This window comes from Periophthalmus magnuspinnatus, chromosome 15, assembly GCF_009829125.3.
Source record: "Periophthalmus magnuspinnatus isolate fPerMag1 chromosome 15, fPerMag1.2.pri, whole genome shotgun sequence".
NCBI classification, from domain to species: Eukaryota; Metazoa; Chordata; class Actinopteri; order Gobiiformes; family Gobiidae; genus Periophthalmus; species Periophthalmus magnuspinnatus.
In genome coordinates, this window is record NC_047140.1 from 4,261,697 (window position 1) to 4,284,800 (window position 23,104).

The following is a 23,104-nucleotide window of genomic DNA, read 5'->3' on the forward strand; positions in this document are numbered from 1 at the left end:
GCCACTTCATAAGAGAAAGACCAACACCGTCGTGAGAGCTCCTCTGGACCCCAGTCTGCTGTGCATGTCCACCTCAAAGACACTAACCACTCCCTTGAAGATAGTGAGATTCAGATACAAGGTGCAGATTTGAGAAAAGAAATGGTTTGAGAGGGGAGTTAAAGAAGCAAACCTTAGACATCATCTATCCTATAACACCAATATGAGATATAAGGCAGTGTCCAGGAGCTATCTGACCAGAACTGAAGAAGCAGCCAAACTTCACTGCTACAAGCTTTTGTCCGGCTGACAGTTTTAACTTTGGCTTTTACTATTAGTGAGTGTAACCAATGATACAAAGTGGTGAAAAAAATTTGACTGAGGCAAGTCCATTACCATTAGCTGTATAATTAAGTAATTTGCTGAAAAATAAATCAAGCCATTGGGATGTATTAAAATTCACAATGGCAAAATAAATCTAGTTGTACTAACTTGAGGGAAGTAATGGCATATAAAACATTTGAGCCCGCTGAAAGCAACAATGACAAAAACACAATGCCCTTGGGAAAATGTACTATTCTGAAAGGTTTATTTGAGCTAATGATGGGCTCTCCTGGAAAAAAGGTGCGGACACAAGATTGACACTTCACCCGCGGGGCCGAACACGCTCAAACTAATGCTGGCAATAATGGAAGCCTCTAATAACGCTGTGTAGAACAAACACTTCCTAGCATCAAACGCCTCGGAGGTGATTAGCATAAGAGGCGGTCGGCTTTACATACAGACCAAACAAGGAGCTAATGTTTGAATAACTGGGTGAGCAATGAGTGTGAGCAGAAAGTAAAACAATAATGAAGGGAAAAAGGTCAGTGTTTATGTTATGTTACAAAAGTCAGCGTCTTATTAGCCTACTTTACAGGATAACATCAGATTTCAGTGGGTCTGGGAACATACAGTGAAGTTGGTTGTGTATTATTGTCTCATTACAGCTGAGATTTATACAGGTGCATTATGTTACTTTTCCAGTAGATGATAGATGGTAGATGATGAGAGATGAGATGTTATTGCTTTACCTGGAATGTTCCACAGTAGGACATTAAACTTAGCTAAACTTATCTTGGAGAAGAGCAGGAGACTACACAAGGCCAAGTTACAGGTCAGATCTGTGGAGTGGCGATCACGCTCACAGTAAGAATGCATGTTTTTTGAGCTTGAGCTGAGTAATAACAACATCTGTAATTTAATTTATTTGTTTATGTATATTTTTTGTCAGTACCAATATCCGGTATTTGGATTTCCGCTGTAAATGATATTTGATAGATGCCAATATTTAGCTTTTAAAGAAAATGGAGAAAAAATGTCTCATATCAGATATCAGATTTTTTTTTTTCTGATACTGGTTTACTGTTACCGGTATCTGCAGCAATATATAAAAATGTGACAATTTACCAGAGAGATGACTGAATGAATTTATTGAATAGTGCTTAGGGTTGGACAGGTTTGTGATGAAAGAAGTGAATGATTTGGTACAAGGTACAAAGGTCTCTACCTCAAGGTTTATGGTGGTGAAGACAAGAAATTGAGAGACTGAGGAGGGTGATGTTTCTGCTGCTGCAGTGGAGAGGATGGTGCAAATCACATGTGTCTGGGAAGCGAGTGTTGTTGTTTTTTTGTTTTGTTTTTTTAATCAGTCTAAAATGTTCTTAAATTCAACACAATACAGCATAAAAAAAAATATGAATGAATGTATACATCTTTCTCATTGATGTGTGTGTAATCCCTCAGTCGTCCAGGTCTGATCCATGGTAAACGTTAAAAGTTAAATCTGTCCCTTTGACAGATTTAATTTTTAGCTTTTACTTTTTCTCATTGAATTCCTTCTGTTTCATTGTAAAATGAGAAAAAAGCAAAACACCTTCCATCCAATGGTAATTAAAATAGCTTAGAAAGATGTTTTTCATAGAAGAATTCAATCTGATGCAGGCAAACAAAGTTGAAGGTTAAGTTAATTAAACACCCAGTGCACACAAGAGGGCAATATTTGCAGTTACCTAATAGTTTAGTCGTAATCTAATACATCAATTGCATTGATCCCAAGCTTGGTCCTTGGGGGTGTAGTTGGGGCAGTAGTGCAATGTTCCTTTCAGTTCCAACTGTAAAGACAGCCAGGAGACTCTTTATTTTCTTTATGTAAGTGTATTTATTGAATAGGGAATTACATCAGCAGTGTAATGACATAAGTGAATGAGGGATTGATGGGTTTTATGCAGTTAAAACCTGGAACAGTCTACCTTAAGATGTGAGACAGGCCTCCACTTTGACAATGTTTAAATCCAGGCTCAAAACTGTTCTGTTTATCTGTGCATATGACTGAAACAGTTTTACTCTGCACTCTTCTCATTTAATGTGAATTCTGTGATGATTATTTGTGATTAGTTATGTTCTTTGTGTGATTTCATTGTCTTTCTTAGTCTGTAAAGCACTTTGAATTACTTTGTGTACAAATTGTGCTATACAAATAAGTCTGCCTTGCCTTACCATGTGTCCAGGGAAAGGGTCTCTACCACAAAGTCTACGGTGGTGAAGACAAGAAAGGGAGAGAATGCTGCAGCAGAGATGCACAGTTCACATATATCTGGGAAGAAAGTGGTTAGTGAAATGTATCTTTTTTGTTCCAGTCTAAAATGTCCTTTTTTATACTGTTTTTAGTCTTTAAATGAACTTGTAAATATTGATTTATTTTTGCTTCACTGGAAAAGAATGTGTTATAAGAAAAAACATTACTTTGAAATAGTTGGGGAAAGAAAAAAAAAATGAAGGTTAAGACAAATCACTTAAACAATGAACAATAGAGCTTAGTAAGACATATTACCACTCAGTTTTATTCAGTAACAAGTTGCATTTACTTAATTATGTTTGTGCTTTGATGAACTGTAGCAATGATTAACTGAAGTGGAGTCAAGTAGGAAAACACTTGACCTATGTCCAAATCTACAGTTAAAATCATGTACAGTCTTCCTGAAGAATTGAGGAAGCCTTTACTTGGAGAATGTTTAATCCAGGCTCTGTTCTGTTTAGCTGAGCATTTCACTGAAAGGTTTTTACTCTGCACTCTTCTCTTTTAATATTAATTTTACTGATGATTTTTTATGATTTTTTTTGTTGTTGTTGTTTGTATTGGGATTTTGATGTCTTTCTTTTTCCCGTAAAGCACTTTGAATCACTCTGTGTACAAACTGTGCTCTCTAATATATTCTCCCTTGTACCATCCCTGCAGAGGCAATTATTGTGTAATGTGTCTTTGTTTGCTGTGTTGAATGAGGAGAGAGTCGCGTATCTGTTGGCTCAATTTACGCTGAAAGCTTACCACCGTAAAAGGACACACTGTTTGATGTGTGACTGTAAAATCAGCTTATTGTTTTATGTGTATGAAGTTCAACAGTGACTGCCGCTTCTTGACCGCCATAAAGTCTGTCATTTTATTTTCAATCTTTTTGTGAAACTTTATAAACCTCTAAGTTATTAAAACATTTAGCAGAATCTTGTGTTTTAAATGTGCTTTTTGGACTTAAAACAACTGCGCTATGGATCAGTTAGCACACCTGTGTCAAACTCAAGGCCCGGGGGCCAAATGCGGCCTGCCATGTCATTTTATGTGGCCCGCGACAAGGTAAATTTGAATGTATGACTGTCTTAAAATGTCAGTTTATCAGGAGTTACGCATTTACACAGACTACACAAACACATTTTTTATATCTTTGCAAATTTGAGATGAACCATTTTGCTGATGTGGCCCTCAGTGAAATTGATTTTGACACCCCTGAGTTAGCACATAGCTGGTTAGCCTCTGCAGTGCCTTTGAATTCTTAATATTAAATTTGAAAAAGGTCTGTGGGACAAATTATTGGAAAATTTACTTCCGGAACCAGAGCCAATCTCAAAGTGAGACTGTTGAGCTCTATAAGCGTAAATGGTGCATAAATAAGTGGAGCACTTCCTGTATTACCACATGATGACATCACAAGGTGGAACGGAGTGTTTTCTGTTTGAGAGAAGAACTCAGCCCCTTAATAATTGATCTGCAGTTATGTTTTTGACATTATAACATATGTAGCTCAGAAAATAGCAGAATATGGGCCACTTAAACTTTATAAATAAACTTGCCTTGATGATGAAATCTGAATCAGAAAAAGTTGAATTGCCAGTGTCAGTGCAAAAATTCTCAAACTAGGAATATACTTTGGTGACATGTATCAATCAATGAAATATATTTATAAGGGATGACTTCAAAAACTGTCAGAATACCTCACCTTTCTGTTAATCATTGATACCGGGACATTTAAAACCAGATTACATGACTGCATAAGGCCTTGATGTTTTATATGGACTTATACAGTTGTTTGTTTTGTTTGTTTTTCTGTTTGTATTGTATGAAAATGGAAAAGAGAGCTTCCCCTGTATAAACGAGAATTAAAAAGTGTGTTAGTTTAGTCTATGTTTTACCCATTTTACACAGATCATAAAAAACAGAACACTCTTGGAAATATGAAGGCAGTATTTTTTTTTCCATGCAGAGGACACATACCCATAAGACCCCAGCTCAAAATGCTGTGACCCAGAACTGCCGTCACTGTCATGACATACTGCAGAGCTCCTTGGGCAAATTCACCCTCACTGTTTCTGCTCGCCACACATCAGGAGCTGAAGAGACTTTCAAATTCACTTTCATATTCACAGTTCAAATGATATGTGAGAGCACGAAACCCAGAGTGTTGGATTCCAGTAGTGACAAAAGAGGTAGATTCATACCAATATCTGTATAAATAATATCATGAAAAGGAACAAGATAACAAGATTTTCGGTCTCCATTTCCCGATATACACACCAGTGAAACGTTTGGATACATCTTCTCATTCTGTGTGTTTTTTCTTTATGTTCACTACTTTACACACAGAAGATGCAACATATATAATGCAACATATGTGAAATTATGTGGCAAAGAAAACATTGAAATTACTCATTCAAATATTTGTTTTATACAGTATTTCCGTATTTAAATTCCTCAAAGTAGCCACCCTTTGCTTTGCTGACAATACAGTGTTCCCTCGTGGGGGTTATGTTCTAAAAATAACCCGCAATAGGCGAAATCCGCAAAGTAGTCAGCTTTATTTTTTACAGTTTTGCAGCTGTAAAACCCCTCACCACACACTTTATACACTTTTCTCACACAGGCATTAACATTTTCTCACATTTCTCTCTAGTTTAAACACTCTCAAAGTTCAAACCTTTGTAGATTATATCCCTCTTCCTTGATGATCGTTTTAAATTTGTTGTTCACGTGTCTCAGCTCCAGCGATATCCACAGAGGCGCCTCTCTGTGCAGAAAAATACTGTTAAGTCCAAAGCATTTCTGAACATTTCATGGACATTGTGCTGTAAAAAACAAAAAAACAAAAAAGCAAGCAAAATTTCACACAAAAAAAAAAGAAACAGTGAGGTCGCAAAAGGTGAACCACGATATAGCGAGAGACAACTGTACTGTAAAACCTTGTCTTTCTTTAAATGATCTTTATAATAAAGTTACCTCAAATGGTTTTCTTTTCCATGTGCGCCATGTCAGAGTCAAAGAATGCAGAGTGTTCAAGGTAGTGATCAAAGTGAGGCAATTTTTTGTGTTTTTTGTTTGCTACATTCCACCTTTGTCCATTCATAGTTTTGATTCCTTCAGTGAGAATCTAAACTGTAAATAGTCATGAAAATAAAGAATCATAAATTAAACTTTTGTCTGGTGGTGTACATTTCCATCGTCTATGAAATGCAGAGGTGTAGTACAGATGAGGTGAATATCAGCCCACTGCGCAATGTTCAGAATTCAGAATTTGTATTCAACAAACAAAATTCACCTGTGGGGTCACTTTGTTTGTCTGTATTTTCTCCCCAAAGCGCTGCTACTATACTTTTAATAATTCCTGCTGAAACTTTAGCTGTGAGCATTGTGAAAACATTGGCTCTGAGTTTGAGCTCTCTGGAAACTGCTCTCTGTTTGAAAAAAATTGTCAATACAGTTCAAAAGTGTATAAAAATGAAGTGGAATATTTGGCAGTAATATATTGTGATTTCATGCTCAATAAGATTGCAGTTGTGAAGTTGCAGTGCTATTTCACAGTACATTTTCCCCTGTGATCCATGGCAACGAATTCACAGTAGGCTATGTGACTGTGACTTCTCAAGCCAATGGTTGAGATTGAACATCAAAAACTTTCCATTACAGACCAGACCTGCAAACGTCCATTGAGAAAACATTTCGATAAGTAAACTGCTGGTAAACATATTTATAACACAGTTAGTTTAGCATTCAGCATCTTTAAATTTTCATTGGTTTAATTGAAAAGCTAGCCACTGTGCTCCAAATCTTCACTCCTTTCTCTGTGTCAGGCTCATCATGCTAACCTTAAAATATTTGTATTAGCTCACTCTACATGATTTTGCTATTTTGTCCTTAAGTCAAGATAACGGACCAATCCGACGCCTGCGTTAGCAACAGGTTCATTGACAGCGTTGTTGCTAAGGGCCCGCTGATCGCCAAACCAACGACACGAGTGGTAGGGGGTGCCAACCTTCAGCTTCGCTCCTGATTGGCACTTTGGTTTGGCGCTTGGATTTCCAAATGTGGTCCCTGGTTGTAGAATAGCCTCAATGAGCTTCATTTGGTTGGAACTGAACGCTAGGGTCACATCACAGTCACGTAGTCCACTTCTATTGTACGGTCTTCTTCTATTACACGACTAGTGCCTAATTAAACTCATCCCTATTTGCACGGCTGTCCTGCTTTACAAAATACTGATCCCATTTGGAGTTTGGATTGACATGGGTAATCATTGAATACATTAGAAGTTGCATAAAATGAAAGAAATGGCACCTTATTTCAACCAGCATTTCAAGTGTAATACTAGTAATAACTTTTTTTCCCTAGAGCCACCAGTTAATGATGACTTTAGCCATTGTTCTGGCCATGCCCAGAGCTGTCAAGCATTACATAATTTGGTAAGACAATGGGGCAATAGATCAGCACAGGCCCCATAAAGAGAAGGTCAGGGTGACTTAATAGCATAATGACGTTTTGGAGCTCAGGGCAAACAGGGCAGCATATTATCCAGTCTCAAACATAATTCTCAGGGGTTTGTGTTGTACAGCAGTAACCATGGAGAAGTGCCATACTTCTGATAATAGGTGGACAAGAAGTATAATTTTTAATCAAAAATAAGGAGGACGTCAAGTGCTTATTTTAGATTCCAGCCAAAGCAATGTCTGATGATGATCCAGAATAAAGATGTGGCCAATTTGGAACTTTAACAAGAGATCTTCTTGTTGAGTGTTGAAAGTTTTTATCATTAAAGGGGCACTATGTAACATCATCTGCTTGTCTTCTGCTTGTCTCCATGGAGATGTTATTGCAGTTAATAATAATAAATAATGGCTTACACTTGTAATGCGCTTTGTCAAAGCCTCTCAAAGCGCTACACTATAGTCATTATTCATTTCCACACTTGGTGATGGTAAGCTACTATTGTAGCCACAGCTGCCCTGGGGCAGACTGACAGATGCGAGGCTGCCAATCTGTGCCATCGACCCCTCCGACCACCACCTATCATTCGCACACACACGACTTTCATACTAGGCAATGTGGGTGAAGTGTCTTGCCTAAGGACACAATGACAGAACTTAGCCCCTTTCGCCCCAGTTGTTATGGCTTGGTTTGGAATGTTATAGAGCAGGGGTCAGCAACCTTTAACACCCAAAGAGCCACTTGAAGCCAGTCTCCACGGAAGAAAAATGCTGCGAGCCACAAATACTTTTTCATCTAAAATGAATATAACACTGTATATATAGTTTTTTTTGTTATTTATTTTTACCTTTATGTTTTGTATAAACAACTATAGTGTGTTGCCTCCTGAACCTCTGTACAGCGTCTGCAAATCTGTAGCTGTCGTCTGTGAGGCGTGATCGCTGTTTGATTTTAACATAGTTAAAACCAAACAGAGATGATGGAGAATAGCTGCTCATATACGTACGTGGAGCCAAAGATCGACAGGACTCCAAATGCAGATTTCTCGATAAATGCACAGTGTTTTGGCGGGTATACCGTCTTCCGCGAGTGTGATACTTATTTTGAGTGGTGAAAAAATAATAAAACATGATTTTAATATTTAAAGATCACAATAATCTTGCTAAAAAAATAACTAACACAAATAAAATACACTTCATTTAAATACTTTTATTTTATTTTCCCAAAGCCATGAGGAGCAGCAGCATAAGGATGAAAGAGCCTCCATCACTCTGGAGCCGCAGTTTTAAACATATCTATCGCCATGGAGACAAGCAGGTGACACCACCACCCAGGCAATATTACAAGTCAGATCTACAGAGAGGTGACTGTTGATTGTAAGAATGCATGTTTATGAATAAATACGAGATAGTACAGTTTAATGCCAACATGTGGAATATTTTAAGCAAAGCATGAACTCTATGGAAACAGGTGACTCTCCACCAGAAAAGTGATCAAAATTAACCTACACTGTAGCTCTTACCATGGTATTGGCACAGACGGGTTGGATTACATCATCATTCAGAGCAAAGACCCCACTAAAATTAATAGTTATTTTCCTTCGGTGACCTTATGATAGAAGCATTTTTTCTATTTTTGGAAATACAGTGAAGAGCCCTACACACTTCAAAAGGAATTGTAATATAAACACAGCAATCAACAATCCACTGAGGCCAAAATACAGTCTGTCAGTAAGGGTCAAAATCTAAACTAGACAAAGAGCACACTTGGACGGACAAAAAGCACACACCGTTTTATTATCAGTACAAAGCATGAATAAAGCTATAACCATTGAGCAACACGTTTAGCAAATATAAAACAAATAACTCTATTGAACCTGCGCCCAAAAATAGCTTTTTTTATTACCACCATTTAATAAAAGATGTCAAACAGAATGAGATTCCATTTGGAAAAATCAAAAAGTGTTCATTTTGGTGACACCAAAAGCCTCTGTACTGAATGAAAACTATCATGCTTTTAACATAACCACAAATGAACACTTTGCACTCCGAAACATAATGGGACCATTTCAATTTTATTCTGCAACTAAATAGTTGGGATTTTCATTTAATTACAACCGTGCTATTTAAACTTGTAAACACAGACAGCTACAAAATGTGGCTAGCCATGACTAAATCGTTGAAACTGCAACACATTTTAGCCAAAACAGTGAAATAGCTTGGTGCATGCTGGTTTTTTGTTCACAAGCAATACTGAGACAAAGTGTTTTACAGTACATGTACACTGTGTAACCATCAATCCCACAATGATCTGTCAATACAATGTGTCAAGTACAAATTATTACAAAGTATGTCCTATTTGTCTCTGAAAAAGCAATACTGGATCGATCATATGGAAACATTATGACGTCAATATTTAAACAGAAAAAAATGAACTTCACATGAGGGTTCAAAGCAAATTAAAATGTATAATATTCATCAGTGTTTCATGATTCACATTTAATACAGTCCTTTCCCTGATGTATTTACACCACAATTATCCAAAAGGCTCTTAGGTCAGAAATAGGGATGCAACGTTATGATACTAGTATTGAATATCTGTGCCGATCCTGAAAAATTAGCTGGACCATATTATATCAGCCGAAATCCTGGTTGGGTTACATATATTCACATACTAAGAGTGAGTTTAATGGACCTTGTTAGCCCAGAGTATCTCATAATGGTATTCAGACATTTTAATCTTAAGAAAATTAATACTGTTTTTACTCTCTGTGGTATTGGTTGATATCAGGTATTGGCAGATACATAAAGCCCAAGTATCAAAATCAGCATTAGAAATCTGTATCAGAAATATAGGTGCTTTCAACACAAAACCCAAGATCATACCAGTGCAAAACACACTTTAAATAACATTGCTTCAAAGCTTACAACACTAATCTAGAAATCTCCTCAGGATCTCTTGGAAATCCTATTTATCTAGTTCCTCTGAAAGCTACACACACTTTCTGTCCAAAGCGTACATTCCATTATTAAGTTTAGTTTGTTGTTTCTTTTCCTTAAATAAAACGGGACAGGCATACTGAGGCTGGCATGAGTCGCTTTTCAAATTGTCTTTCAATCCTATCTAATAAATGAGTGTTTTCCGATTCAAAATGGGTTTCCAGGGGACACGATCAATGGCCACAGAATAAACCAATCAAAGAAACATCAACAGACTAACATCCAAGGCTTGAGCGGACAGGCTGGTGCGATTTTTCATAACGCAAGGACATTCAATGGGTACATGCTTTTGTTGGTTTGATAGTTTCCAGAGAATACAACGAAATAATACACAATTTTGCTTTGACAAGTTTTTGTACAGCAGACAGATGCATTGTGGCAGTGCAGCTGCAGGATGCATGAGAGGACGGCATTAGTCAGTGTTCTGGTCACATTTACTTTATATAACAGTAGCAGCTTGGTAACAAGATGGTGAGGTGACAGTACGGTAACTGGGATTACGAGGGATTTTTTGCAGCATTGTTTCAATATATGTATTTTGGTCATTTATAGTCTTCATACAGTGTTTGGTTTGGTGTTTACTGCTAACACTTCATAATAACTACACTTTAGTCTTAATGAAGCATAAACAAATACTTTATTCCTAATGAAAAATGAAGAATGATTGGGGCTTACTAACTACCTAAAGGCAACATGTTTTTTTTTTTGGTTTTTTTTCCCTTCATTTGTTCTTGTTTCATTAGACGATTCATTCAGAATTGTCTTCTCTGAGCAGCAAATGCCAGAATTTTTTTGTTTGCAGACTTTCCCTATGTGGTTTTTAAGCCCTTGAGCCATTTCATGACTGATTTTACAGTCCAATTGTTTTCACAACGGCCGCATGGCTCTGTCAGCCTGGCATTCAGGTTGCCAAATTACTTTATTTGGTTATTTTCCCAGAGGGAGCTCCAATGCTTTAAATGCATCCATCCATTTTCTTCCACTTATTCAGGGCCGGACCTAAGCAGGGACTCCCAGACTTCCCACACTCCAGACACATCCCCCAGTGGGACCCCATGGTGTTCCCAGGCCAGCCGAGAGGCACAGTCCCTCCAGCGTGTTCTGGGTCTTCCCCAGGGCCTCCTCCGGGTGGGACACACTCATAACATCTCCCCAGGGAGGCGTCAGGAAGCATCCAAAACAGATGCTTGAGTCACCTCAGCTGGCTCCTTTTGACATGGAGGAGCAGTGGCTCTACTCCGAGCTCCTCCTGTGTGACTGAGCTCTTCTCCCTATCTCTAAGGAAGCCACCCTGTGGATGAAACTCATTTTGACCACTTGTATCACAATCTCGTCCTTTCAGTCATTACCCAGAGCTCATGACCATAGGTGAGGGCAGGAACGTAGATCGAAAGCTTTGCCTTTCACCTCAGCTCCTTCTTCACCACAACAGTCTGATTTAGTGACCACATCACTGCGGATGCTGCACCGATCCACCTGTCAATCTCACGCTCCATCCTTCCCTCACTCGTGAACCAGACCCCGAGACACTTGAACTCCTCCACTTGAGGCAGGGACAGTGCTTAAATGTCTAACTGCAAACAGAGGTGTAGTTTATAAAATGTGTTTTCCCAATGAAGACATTGTTTAAGTTACAAAATGTGAAATACTATCGTGATCAAAAGCATGTTTAAATTGGAATTAAAGCCACAAAAATACACAATATATGTTCTAATTAATACCTTAATGCCATAATTAGTTACTCAGCCTGAGCAATTCTTAATAAACTATTTGTACAGATTGAGTTAAGTCTTTGTTCATGTTTATTAAGACTAATTAAGGTGTACTTATTATAAAGTTGTTATTTTTTATTTTTTCTTAGTTGTCAGCAACTAAGATCTTTTTCTTAGAATTAGTTAAAAAGTGGTGACATTACTCAAACCAAAAGGCAAGTGCCTTGATAGTTGCAAGGACTTTGATTCATTCAGTTTAATGTGTCATATTTGTGGGTTCCGTCTCTGACAAATAGGACTTTGGCTCAACATTTGAATATGGATCTATTTATGCATTTTAATTATTCAAATTGAAATTATAACATCAAATTCTATGATGTGAACACAATGCCACACAATGTAAACAATAACTGCAGACTATCAAAACTGTTGCAATATAAAACTGGTGACGAGGCCTGTCATGATATATCCCAGACTGAAACACTGAACAATTATTTTTGGGTCAGTATATATTGTTGGTACTTTTATACTTATTTTTCTGTATTAGGATAAGACTGGGGCTGTAGAAGATTGAATTATGAACTTATATGACTCAAACAAATTACTTAAGTGTTGCATTCTCTTATTTATTTATTTATTGCAACTCATATTTGTTTAACAATATTGTACATTTAGAATAGTTTTTGGGGATAATTTCGCTTTATGGTCTGGTTTCAACATTATCATTTATTGCCTGTATTTACTTGTCACACTTCAGAAGTTATTATCGTGACCGGCCTACTGGTGAAACAGTTCAGATGCGCGTCTTACAAATAAAAATAAGATCACACTGAAGAAATGATTGTGGATCAGAGACTGCAGGAGCTCTGCAAACTTTTTATAGAAACATTTTGGAGGTCGGGTATCAGTACACACGACTGCATTCTGAGTCCACTTTAAAATTCAAAGGTAGTTGAAGGACTGCAACCAAGCTATTCACCACAGAATCAGATTTCAAGGTCAGTACTCCATGCGTATCCAACTAGAACTCACTGGGTTGCAGAAGTCTTGTCCCAGGTTAACTTGTAACTTTAAAGTACGGACAAATCCATCTGCATAAGTATCCGACATTCAGAATTGCTTTTAACGGGGCACAATGTTGCTTTTTTTTCAGAACTTTGCTCTTACACCTTCTGTCACTTTCAACATAATCACACGACAAAGCAATGCCAGCTGTGCCGTTCCTCGTACTGACTCATTTTCCAACTTATTTTCATGCCACTTAAGGTCTCCCCGCTCCTCTCTGCTTCTTACAGTTTGATGGCTTCACCTTAAGTGGATGCATTCGATTTCCTCTGTTATGGGCACAGAAAATGTCCTCACATCCATCTCATCCACTGTCTTATTGGGAGCGTACGTGGACCTCCAACGCAACAGCACAATCTTCTTCAGATACTTCACCGTGTTGTTTTTGACGGTAACGAAACAAAACGTATTGATCATGCTGTTACTCATGGCGATGCATTCGATGACGTAGAAGGCCACTAGTGAATTCTTCTGCCGCGTTATGATTGTCGGGTGGAAGTCGCGCAGGATGGTGTAGGCATAATACGGGGCCCAACAGAGGATGTACAAAGTTAGAATCGCGATAAGAACCATCACGGTTTTCCGGCGACAACGCAACCTCTTCCGGATCTGTTCCGTTTGGAATCCCGGAACGCTCTTGAACCACAGCTCGCGGGATATTCTAGCGTAGCACAGGGTCATGATGATAACCGGTCCGATGAATTCTATGGCGAAAATGAACATGAAGTAAGAGCGATAGTAGACTTGCTTCTCGACTGGCCAGATCTGAGCGCAGAAGACTTTGGGGTTCGTGGAGGTTGAGCCGTAAATTGTTTCGGATGCAAAGTAGGCAGAAGGGGCGGAGATTAAGACAGGGACAATCCACACTCCCGTGATGACGACATAAGCTGTTTGATACTTCATACGCGGTCTCAGAGGGTGGACAATGGCCATGTACCTGGAAAACAAAAGACAGAAACCAAAATTGGTCCAGGTCACATTTGTAAAGCAAAGTAGTCACACATTCTGTTTAGCAGTCTAGGAGGGACGTCAGTGGAATCACAGACAGCTCGTACAAGAGATTAAAGTTCAGAGCACACCCTGGCTACAATGAGCTGAATATGTTGAGGGAATAAAGAAGAGAGGGGGCTTTTTTTAGCACGGCTGCCCATTCAAATGGAAACTACAAATGGACCACTGCTGATTTCTTATTCTGAAATTGGCAAGTTGAATGAATTTTGCACTATTTACTTTCACATCATCACTTCCGGATCAGAACAGTAATAAACTGGTGGGTTGTGAAAGGCACATTGACTACAATGGACTATTCATGGTGTTGTGTTTGGTTTGAGTGATCTTGTTTTCTCTGGTTCATAAGGTCTATAAGCTACATCCGGCTGGCAGAATTTAAATTTAAAATTAAAAAAATTTAAATTAAAATGCCAAACTAACACTGTATGTACTTAATTCATTACACAATTCAAAGTATTCAGTTTCAAACTTTATTTGTTAACAAAGTGGAAATCATCAAGAAGTAATATTACATTCACGAGCCACAGGAAATAATGAGAGGTTGGTTAAAGGTAAGTCATATTGATCGTATAGCGGGGGAATAAAGGTAGCCTATAGCAGCTCTTTCTTCTCTTGCACAGTGTGCTACAGTCACGGTGTAAAGGGCTCACAGCAGAGCGTTGTACAATGATGCACAAGCACTGCAGTCTTTGATAAATCATACATCATTTTCACTGGGATCTCCTGGGCTCAGATTGCATTAGAGAACAACTTCTCCACATAAAAGTGATGGCATTCTGACCAAATAATATCCATCCACTAATGGAGGAAGCTGTAGCAAATTTACCACATGAGAGAATAACACCCTGTGATCAAACATTGACTTAACAAAAGTGACAGCTTATTTTTGTAGTTAACTTAATAAACCTTGAAGATCCATATTAGTACGGCATCTGCAAGATTATAAGACAAACAACAAAATGACTAAAAAGCAAAGTGTGTCAAAACTGAGTCACAGTAATGTGCTGTGTTTTAATATGTGTGTTATTAAAGGGACTTATGTTGTTTTTTCTCATTCTCAGTATAAGGATATGCCACATGTGAAAGCTCAGAGCCTCCAGAATTCACTCACTGAGCTGCACAGGCTGCACTAGCACTGATTCATGATTTTCTGCAGGTGCTGGGGTTTAGGCAGTACACATCAAAATCTTACATACTGTCCTTTTAAGTAAATCTGACATTTCAACTCTGTTCAGATACATGAACATAGAAGATGATGATACATGAACACGATTCTGCTTAGTATGTAGACTTATGCTCAAGCTCTATTTTGCAGCCTGAACGTTTTAGTTCATATTCATGTCGGCCAGCTGCTAATTGACAGGCTGCTTGTGTTGGCATATTCCTATAAACATAAATATACTGAGCATTTGATGAAGTGTGTTGGGTTAAAACCTGAACAGCCTCAGGTCAGTCTGCCCAATGGAAGAAATAATGACGAAGTAAAAGCTCTTAGTGGAATCAGATTTACATAACCAACCTCTGCGTTTCACCTGCTCTAGAAATCCTCTGCTTTCTAAAATAAATATGAATAGTGGCTTGGCTGGAGCAACACATAATGTTGGCATAAGACCACAGCATTTAATATTTGCCATACCTGTCCACAGCGATGGCGAGCAGAGCGTTGGTAGACACATACAGCGACACCGTTTGGAGGTAGTTGACCGATGCACACAGCACTAGCCCATGATCCCAGGATAGTTTCTTCACCACGTAATAGTCCACCAGGAAGGGGCAGCAAACCACCGCCACGATAAAGTCCGAAATGGCCAAGTTGGCGATCAGCAAGTTGGTGAGGTTCCGGAGCTTTTTGTACCTCGTTAACGTGGCGATGAAGAGGAAGTTCCCCAGTCCGCAGACAAGCATGATGCACCCCAGGACCACTCCGATCACGATGGTGGCCACAAAGAACGCCTGTCCCTGGGAAGTATCCGGAATCTCCTCTGGGGGTATGCCATAGTCCATCTCGTAACTGTCCAGGTACTGGTCCAGGGCCGTTGCCGGGATACTGTGCACTCCGGTGGTGTTGTTACCACTAGAATCCCCCATGGTCTCCTCAGGTAGATTGTTATAATCTTTTGTAGTAACTGTGGGGCCAAATTAGGACAAGAATCATGACAATTGTGGCAGCATGGCGGCTTAATCGTGAGCAATGGATTGATTGGGATTTGTTGGTGAGAATACAATTGACTCAATGACCTTGTTCTTCAACCGGCATCTCCACCTGGAACAGACAGTGACTTATAAGTAATTACTCTAGTGTAGAGTATCTTTGTCATAACTATTACATGAATAAAACCTAATTTTGTAAACTAACTTATTCTATATTACGAGAATTGAAATAATGACTTTGTATTGACTATATGTACATGTATGTCCATATATGTGTGTATGTATATATACTGTATGTATATGGAAGTAGATATCCATGGGTTTCAAAATGATGATAAATTAGAATCACTGCCATAACGATTACCAATTTAAAACACAATATATTTTGAATGGGGAAAAAACCTCAACATGTTTCATATAAGAAAATAACTAATATAACTTTATTTAACCTAGATACTGTATATGTGTAATTTCCCATGCAACTAAATTTAGTCAAATAACTTGATTGGGTTGGGAGCCTTTAAAAAAAATAAAAGAAGAAAAAATTGTCCTGTTAATTACTACTGTACATTTTATCTGATGCTTATTATGATTGATTAATTAACTAGCCTATATTATTACTCAATTCTATATTTAGAGCAGGGAAATTGATTGTTGTAATGTGAAATATGCATGAGCTTGAATGGACTAAATGAAACGTCTCATGAGCCATCCAAACACATGACTCTGTGCTCAGTGCTCTGATCACTGTGGCATATGGGACATGATGGTACAGAGTAAATGATCTTACTTGGTGAGTCATCATATCTAAGAAAGTGGGGTTTATTTCATTTAGACCAATCACTTTATTGCAAGCAAGACATTAAACAGACATTAAACTGATCACTTGTATCACTGTGAGCAGAGCTTTTGTAACACGAAACATGACATAAAAACCATGGAATCTACTTTAACCTCCCTTGATACCATTTTAGTGACGCACTCTCACAAACAAAACACTCAATTAGATGCTCCATTTTGCCGTTTTATTTCAGCTTTTTACACTGAGCAGTTCCTTGTGAGATAATGAGTCAACCTACAAATGCAAAGTAATTGTTACAGAAGCTTAATGAACTAAAACGTGTCATTTGGCCACAATAAAAGCAAACTTAGTTAAACATGCCATAATATAACGCTGTAAAACTGCTTTAAAAACATGGGTTTAACTTACTGTACTTGGGAATTGTATAGATTTCTCCACTTTTTCCGCGTTTTTCTGAGAGAATCGAAGTGTCGTTCCAGGTGTGAAGAGAGTGCGCGCGGGTGGACACTCCAGGACGCTCCTCCCGTGCGCGCAGACAGATTGATTGTAACAGCAGAGCCAGTCCGCTCCAATCACGAGCAGGAGAAGAGGAAAAGTTACATCTAGCCCTGACTCCGGTGATAGAGCGGTACAGAGGAGCTGAGTGTGGCGGAGGGACACTGGCACGTCTCCTTTACGCGAGGATGAGCGTGCGCGCCTCGTTACGCGTGCGCTGGGCTCGAGCGCGGTGCTGCTGCTGCGCCTCAACTGTGGGTTACTTAAGAGGTAAGCCCAGTAATAATGTAAGGGCAGTATTCATTTAGCAAATACATTGTCTTTATGTTACTTTACGAACTTTAAAGTAAGATAAATATCAGCCAGAGAGCGAACTGAGAAGCCTACGATCAAAATAAACCAGTTAATATCAGTTCAAAATGATAGGTATACAATGCAGGTTGCAATATAAACCAAGTATTTTTTAGTGTTATATTGTTAAATTAACAGCAAATAACTAAATACAAATGCACTGTATAATACATCTACATAAGCCTATATGCAACATTCACTTTTTAAATATTCTTCTTATTTTATTAAATACAATTTTATATTAAGGTACAAATAATTTAAGTTGTATAAAAGAAATAAACAACTTAATAAACAATGTCCGTGCTTCCTGTTGGCCAGTGCATGTAGCCTACTTTGTTCACAGACATTGGTAATACTGAGGAACAGCAGTGACATTGTGGGTTGAGCATTTACCCTTCAACCATTTGGTAACACATTGCATATTATGTTCTCTTTGATGAAGAAATTGCTCTAAAATTTCATGGGAATTCCCTCAAATGTAGCCTGCAGAGTTGTATCTCCATAACATTGCCATCATTACTTATTTCTGTATAGGCAAAAGCATTTGTTTCAGTTGTTTAGGTTGTCAATACAGTAATCCATGAAATCTACTCATGATCTATGAAAATGAACTCTTATGGAGTTGAATGAAGGCTATTATCTATGTTTCATTTGAAGTTAAAGAGGCTGTATTTGATATTTGTTCTGATAGTTGAGCAAATGTTGTGTGTCGGAGTACATGCATGTTGTAAAAGCAGCTTGTGTGGTCAAAAACAGACCACAGTGTGCTTTCTGTATCTAATTATAAAGCGTCTTATTAAGCAGAAGTGCTCTGTTAGCAGAGCTTACTAGTTGTTGTTAGCTTTACTGTGATGGCAAAATTCACCTCTGGCCTCTGTACATTGTGTCATATGTACATTTGTGAAGCTAAGGTGCAGTTACCAATAGTAAGGTGTTAAAGTAACACATGAGCTTAAGTGCCAACTGTTATAGTAAAGCCAGGCTGTGGCTTGATAGTGGCTTTAGACAGCACAGTAGTGAGCTTCCAGCACTTTATATTATTGGTCAACCACCCTGAACACCAGAATTGCACACAAAAGCAGTGATAGCCTTTTGGAATCAATCTCTTATTGAGTGCACTGCGCTGTTTCTATCTTGTCTCCAAGGTTCATCTGTCAATAGCGGCTTGATTGATTCTTGTTCATGCCAGCTGACACCTGCACTGTTTAATATATAATCATTGTTAACAAGTGACGTACTCAGCAGTTACTTCTGTGTTAAATGCTTTCCTTTCTTTGAATTTCAGATGTGTGGGGGTTTCTGCATGCTCCTGTTCTCTTTTATGAGCCTCTAAATATTAGCAGACACTTGTTGTGTTTGTCCTAGTTGCTCCATTGGCTTGAGCGCAGCTAGATATACACTAGGCTTACATTTCCAACACTAGACAGCTCTCTAATCTTAGCAAGGGTTTCAAATTTACAACTTATGGCAAGCTATGAATTTACGAGAGAAAGACGACAGCGAGTCCTTGGCTCTCATGTTAGCAGACGGAGCTATACGCACATACATATTATAAAGGGCCTTTGTGGGGAGGTGGACAGGTGGTTTATGTGATAATAGTTTATGCCTGACAGTGTTATGGAGGCCTAAGCAGCAGTTTTAGGTGTTAAATCTTTGCGCTTCTCTCGGGGACATGGAAGGTTCATATTGGGTTGCTTATGAGTGTCTTGTTACCTATATAGGCAGATAATTATTAGTCATCCAAATTAAATGTCAAGAATTAAGTTGTTATCTCTAGTGAATATTTCTTGTGCTATAATTATCTTTCTCATTTCTATATAATGAGCCTATCTTAAATCATAACACGTCAGACTTCATTTCAGTACCAAGACCCAGAATTACAGACTATCACAAACAAATGAATGGTGAACCCAGTCCTAGATAAAACTACTAATACTACATACTATTTCACACCTATTTACTGATATTTACTTCTTGGTCAAATAAATACATGTCCAACTGACCTCTTAGGTGTCTAAAAAGCAGGTGTGGCATATGTTATCAAAACCATTACGTATATCTATGTGTCTGACTCGAACTATTCTCACAAGACTACAATTGCACAGAGTTCACCCAAAAACAACTATTTATCCAGAAAAAAGTACTATGAAACAATGTATTTACATGTAACATTTATGAATCATGAGTTTAATCTGTCTTCTTACATCACTCAGTAACTTCAATTCACTCACCAACTCACTCCTGCTGCTGTCCCATATAAATCCTTAATCTAAATAAAATAATCTAAAAAGAATAATTTGTTGACTAATACAGACTTTGGTCAGCTAAGGCACCATCGACCAATGAATCGACATAGTATCACTTACAACGAAGGGTTAACCGGCTGGATTGGAACAAGAAAAGTCTGCACAACTTTTGGTGCAGTGTTGAAACTGCATGTTTGTCGACACATTATTGTTAACAAGGAACCAAAGTAAAAAAACAAAAATAAACTAAAGGTGTGATGCTACACAATCATTTGGCCAAAAACTAATTGTGTTATTGTCAAAGCATGTCAGTCTGCTGAACAATATCAATGGATGTCATTCCAGATCCATATTACAGAGCCAACCCTATTAGCGCTGTAATATCCATCTGTCTCCACACTCAGTGATGATTTTTAACAAGGCTTTGACCTCACGTAAATGTTTTCAATGTGGTTTGACAAGTAATGCTAACGGCAACAGGGAAAAAAAAGAGGACAGCGTTCATAATTTTTAAAACTAGCTTGATGGTGAGTGTCTGTTAGCATCATCATCAAACCATGTACCTCTGCCTTCATCCCCTTTAGTCTAGTAGTACAACCCGTATCTGTATGGAACATTTTAGGCCGCTCCTGATTCTATACAGGGAATGTCAGCAGAGGGCGCAATGAACTGCATCTGTGTAAACGCTGAGGAGTGAAACCGTTTGAATCAGGCGACAAACAGAAGCATATTGAAGCTGACTGACTGAAGTTAGTTCAATAGTGAAGACAATGTGACCACTGGAATGATGAAGAATGAGTAGACTTAAAATATATGGACTTTAAGCCCAAACATTCTGAATCATATCCAGACAGGCTGGAACATGTTCTTAACTCTCAAAATGACAACCAAAGTCAATAGATAATCAATAGATTTCAGAATGACAAAAATAGGACTAATTTCATAGCAATTAACAACTTAAAATAAAATAGTTGATCTTTTGAACAGAAAAAAGTCCTCAAAATGTTGCATATAACAGGAGGATGAAACCAGGTATGACGTTTTTGGGACTGGACTGGAAGAGCATGTTAAATCTCACTTTTTATGAACATATATTATTTAGTTTTGAGGAGAAGCGTCTGGCATCTCCAAATGATGAAGTCTACTTTCAAATTTCTGACTTGCTTGTGCACACGGGTTACTCGAGGGCCATGGAGCCTTTTAGCAGGTGACTTTTGGCATATTTTAAATTGACTGGCATTATGACCAATATCTGCTGTGTGAACTTAGGGCTTGTAAGATCCCCCTCAATCTGGACTCCCACAGAGCTAGACTTAATAATGAATGAATTAATTTTATTTTCAGATATCCACATTCATATATTTTTTTTTTTAGCTTTCTACCATGTTATAACATTGCTCCCTTGTCAAAAACCTGCCTGATGAGGTTTTAGATGTCATCCATGCATGTTTGACTAATTTAGTGATCTCTTACCGTCCATGGTTAGCTGTATGATTCTGCCCTATGCTCATGCTTCAACTTCACAAACCTGATGAAACGTGCAGTAGTTTCATTAGCAGGATGCACGCCAACTGTGTTGTGATAGCGCTCTGAAATGGGAGCGACTTGGCGCGGAGAGTAAAGATAGTGGGGACTCATCAAAAACAAAAGTGAAACTCATGATGCACGTTAATTCAGAAACATTATCATTTTCTAAACAATACAAGGTAACACGGAATAACATCAAAACTTGTTATGCACTTTAATTCAAATTACGTCACATTGCTATCCTAATATTTCTTGTTTTCTTTCTTTTTTATCGTTTAATATATGATGTCAATTCTACTGCAAACACTGGTCCCTCTGATATTCCATCTTGGTCATTTTTTTCACTTCCTTTTTCACTTTACCACCTAGGCCTGTCATGATAACACATATTGAATTATTCACAAAAAGTATTCTTAATGTACAATATTGTTTAAAAAAAACCCACAAACTCACAGAGTCGTTGCATCATTAGTTTGTGTCAATAATGTGTCATAGTTCAGTCAAAGTTCATAATTCAACTCTCTACAGCTCAAATCTCATCATAGTACAAAAAAATATCCAAAATGTTTCCACTGGTGCCAGGAAAATGTACCCATGATAAATACTCACCCCCAAAAAGTATTGTTCCATCTATTGAAGTCGATAGAGTATTTATAGTGACAGGCCTACTGTATTGACACCAAACTATTGTTACTTATCTCATATAAAGCGGTTGGTAATGAAACTATTTTATTTTTGGACTAGCTAAAACATTAACATTGCAAGTATTTTCTGACACCATTTGGGTTTAATTATGTCCTTGAGCTGTGAAATACAGTAGTGACACAAGCATCATTGTTCAACCAAGAGACCTTTGACACAAGTGCTAGTGTTTAGGCTGAGATGTGACAGAAAAGTGTGAAGAATAAGAACTACACTTAAATAAGAATAAGAATAATACATGTAATTTATATAGCATTTCATTTAGAATATATTTGAACTATTTAACCTTACGTTTCCCACAAAACTTAACCTATAGCTTTTTGGATTACACCTTTTCTTGATTACACCTTTTCTTGGAAAATCAAGATGTGTCCATACCAGTTATCAATGTCCAATCTTGGAAACTAAGCAAGGTTAGGCCTGCTTAGTACTTGGTGGAAGCCCACTAGGAACACCAGGTGTCACAGTGGGGCAGCAGTGCTTCTAGTGGAACCTTCTGTTGTGTTCTTAGGCAAGACACTTCATCCATATTGTCTAGAGTGCTTTCCAGCCTCACACCTGTCAGACAACCCCAGGGCAGTTGTGTCTAGAACAGTAGTTTACCACAACTGAGTGTAGAGAGAATGAAGAATGTACTGTGAAAATGCATTATTAATATTATTATGCCGTCAGTGTGTTGCCCACTGTATAATTCTGTACTTGTATTTTTGACCAGGACCATGAGTGGGCAAACTTTTTGACACAAAGGGGTTCTAAAATTTGACAGATGGACACTATATATATATATATATATATATATATATATATATATATATATATATATATATATATATATATATATATATATATATGACATTCAAATTTATCTGTCTATGACGGCGGCCGATAGTCAGACCACAATTAAAACACTGCAGGACTGTCTCAGTGATGTACAAAATTGGATGAGCAGTAACTTTTTAAACTTAAACCAAAGTAAAACTGAGATTGTGTTTTTTGGT

At 38.0% G+C, this 23,104-nt stretch overlaps 1 protein-coding gene across 1 annotated transcript; it reads right to left on the bottom strand.

Moving 5' to 3' along the window:
- Nucleotides 1-13,061: 13,061 nt before the first annotated feature.
- prokr1b (prokineticin receptor 1b) lies at nt 13,062-15,920 on the bottom strand. Its single transcript, XM_033980116.1, has 2 exons — nt 15,469-15,920; nt 13,062-13,758 (listed from the first exon to the last, which is right to left on the bottom strand). The coding sequence occupies exons 1-2, from the start codon at nt 15,918-15,920 to the stop codon at nt 13,062-13,064; spliced, it is 1,149 nt and encodes a 382-aa protein (XP_033836007.1).
- Between the last annotated feature and the right edge of the window lie 7,184 nt (nt 15,921-23,104).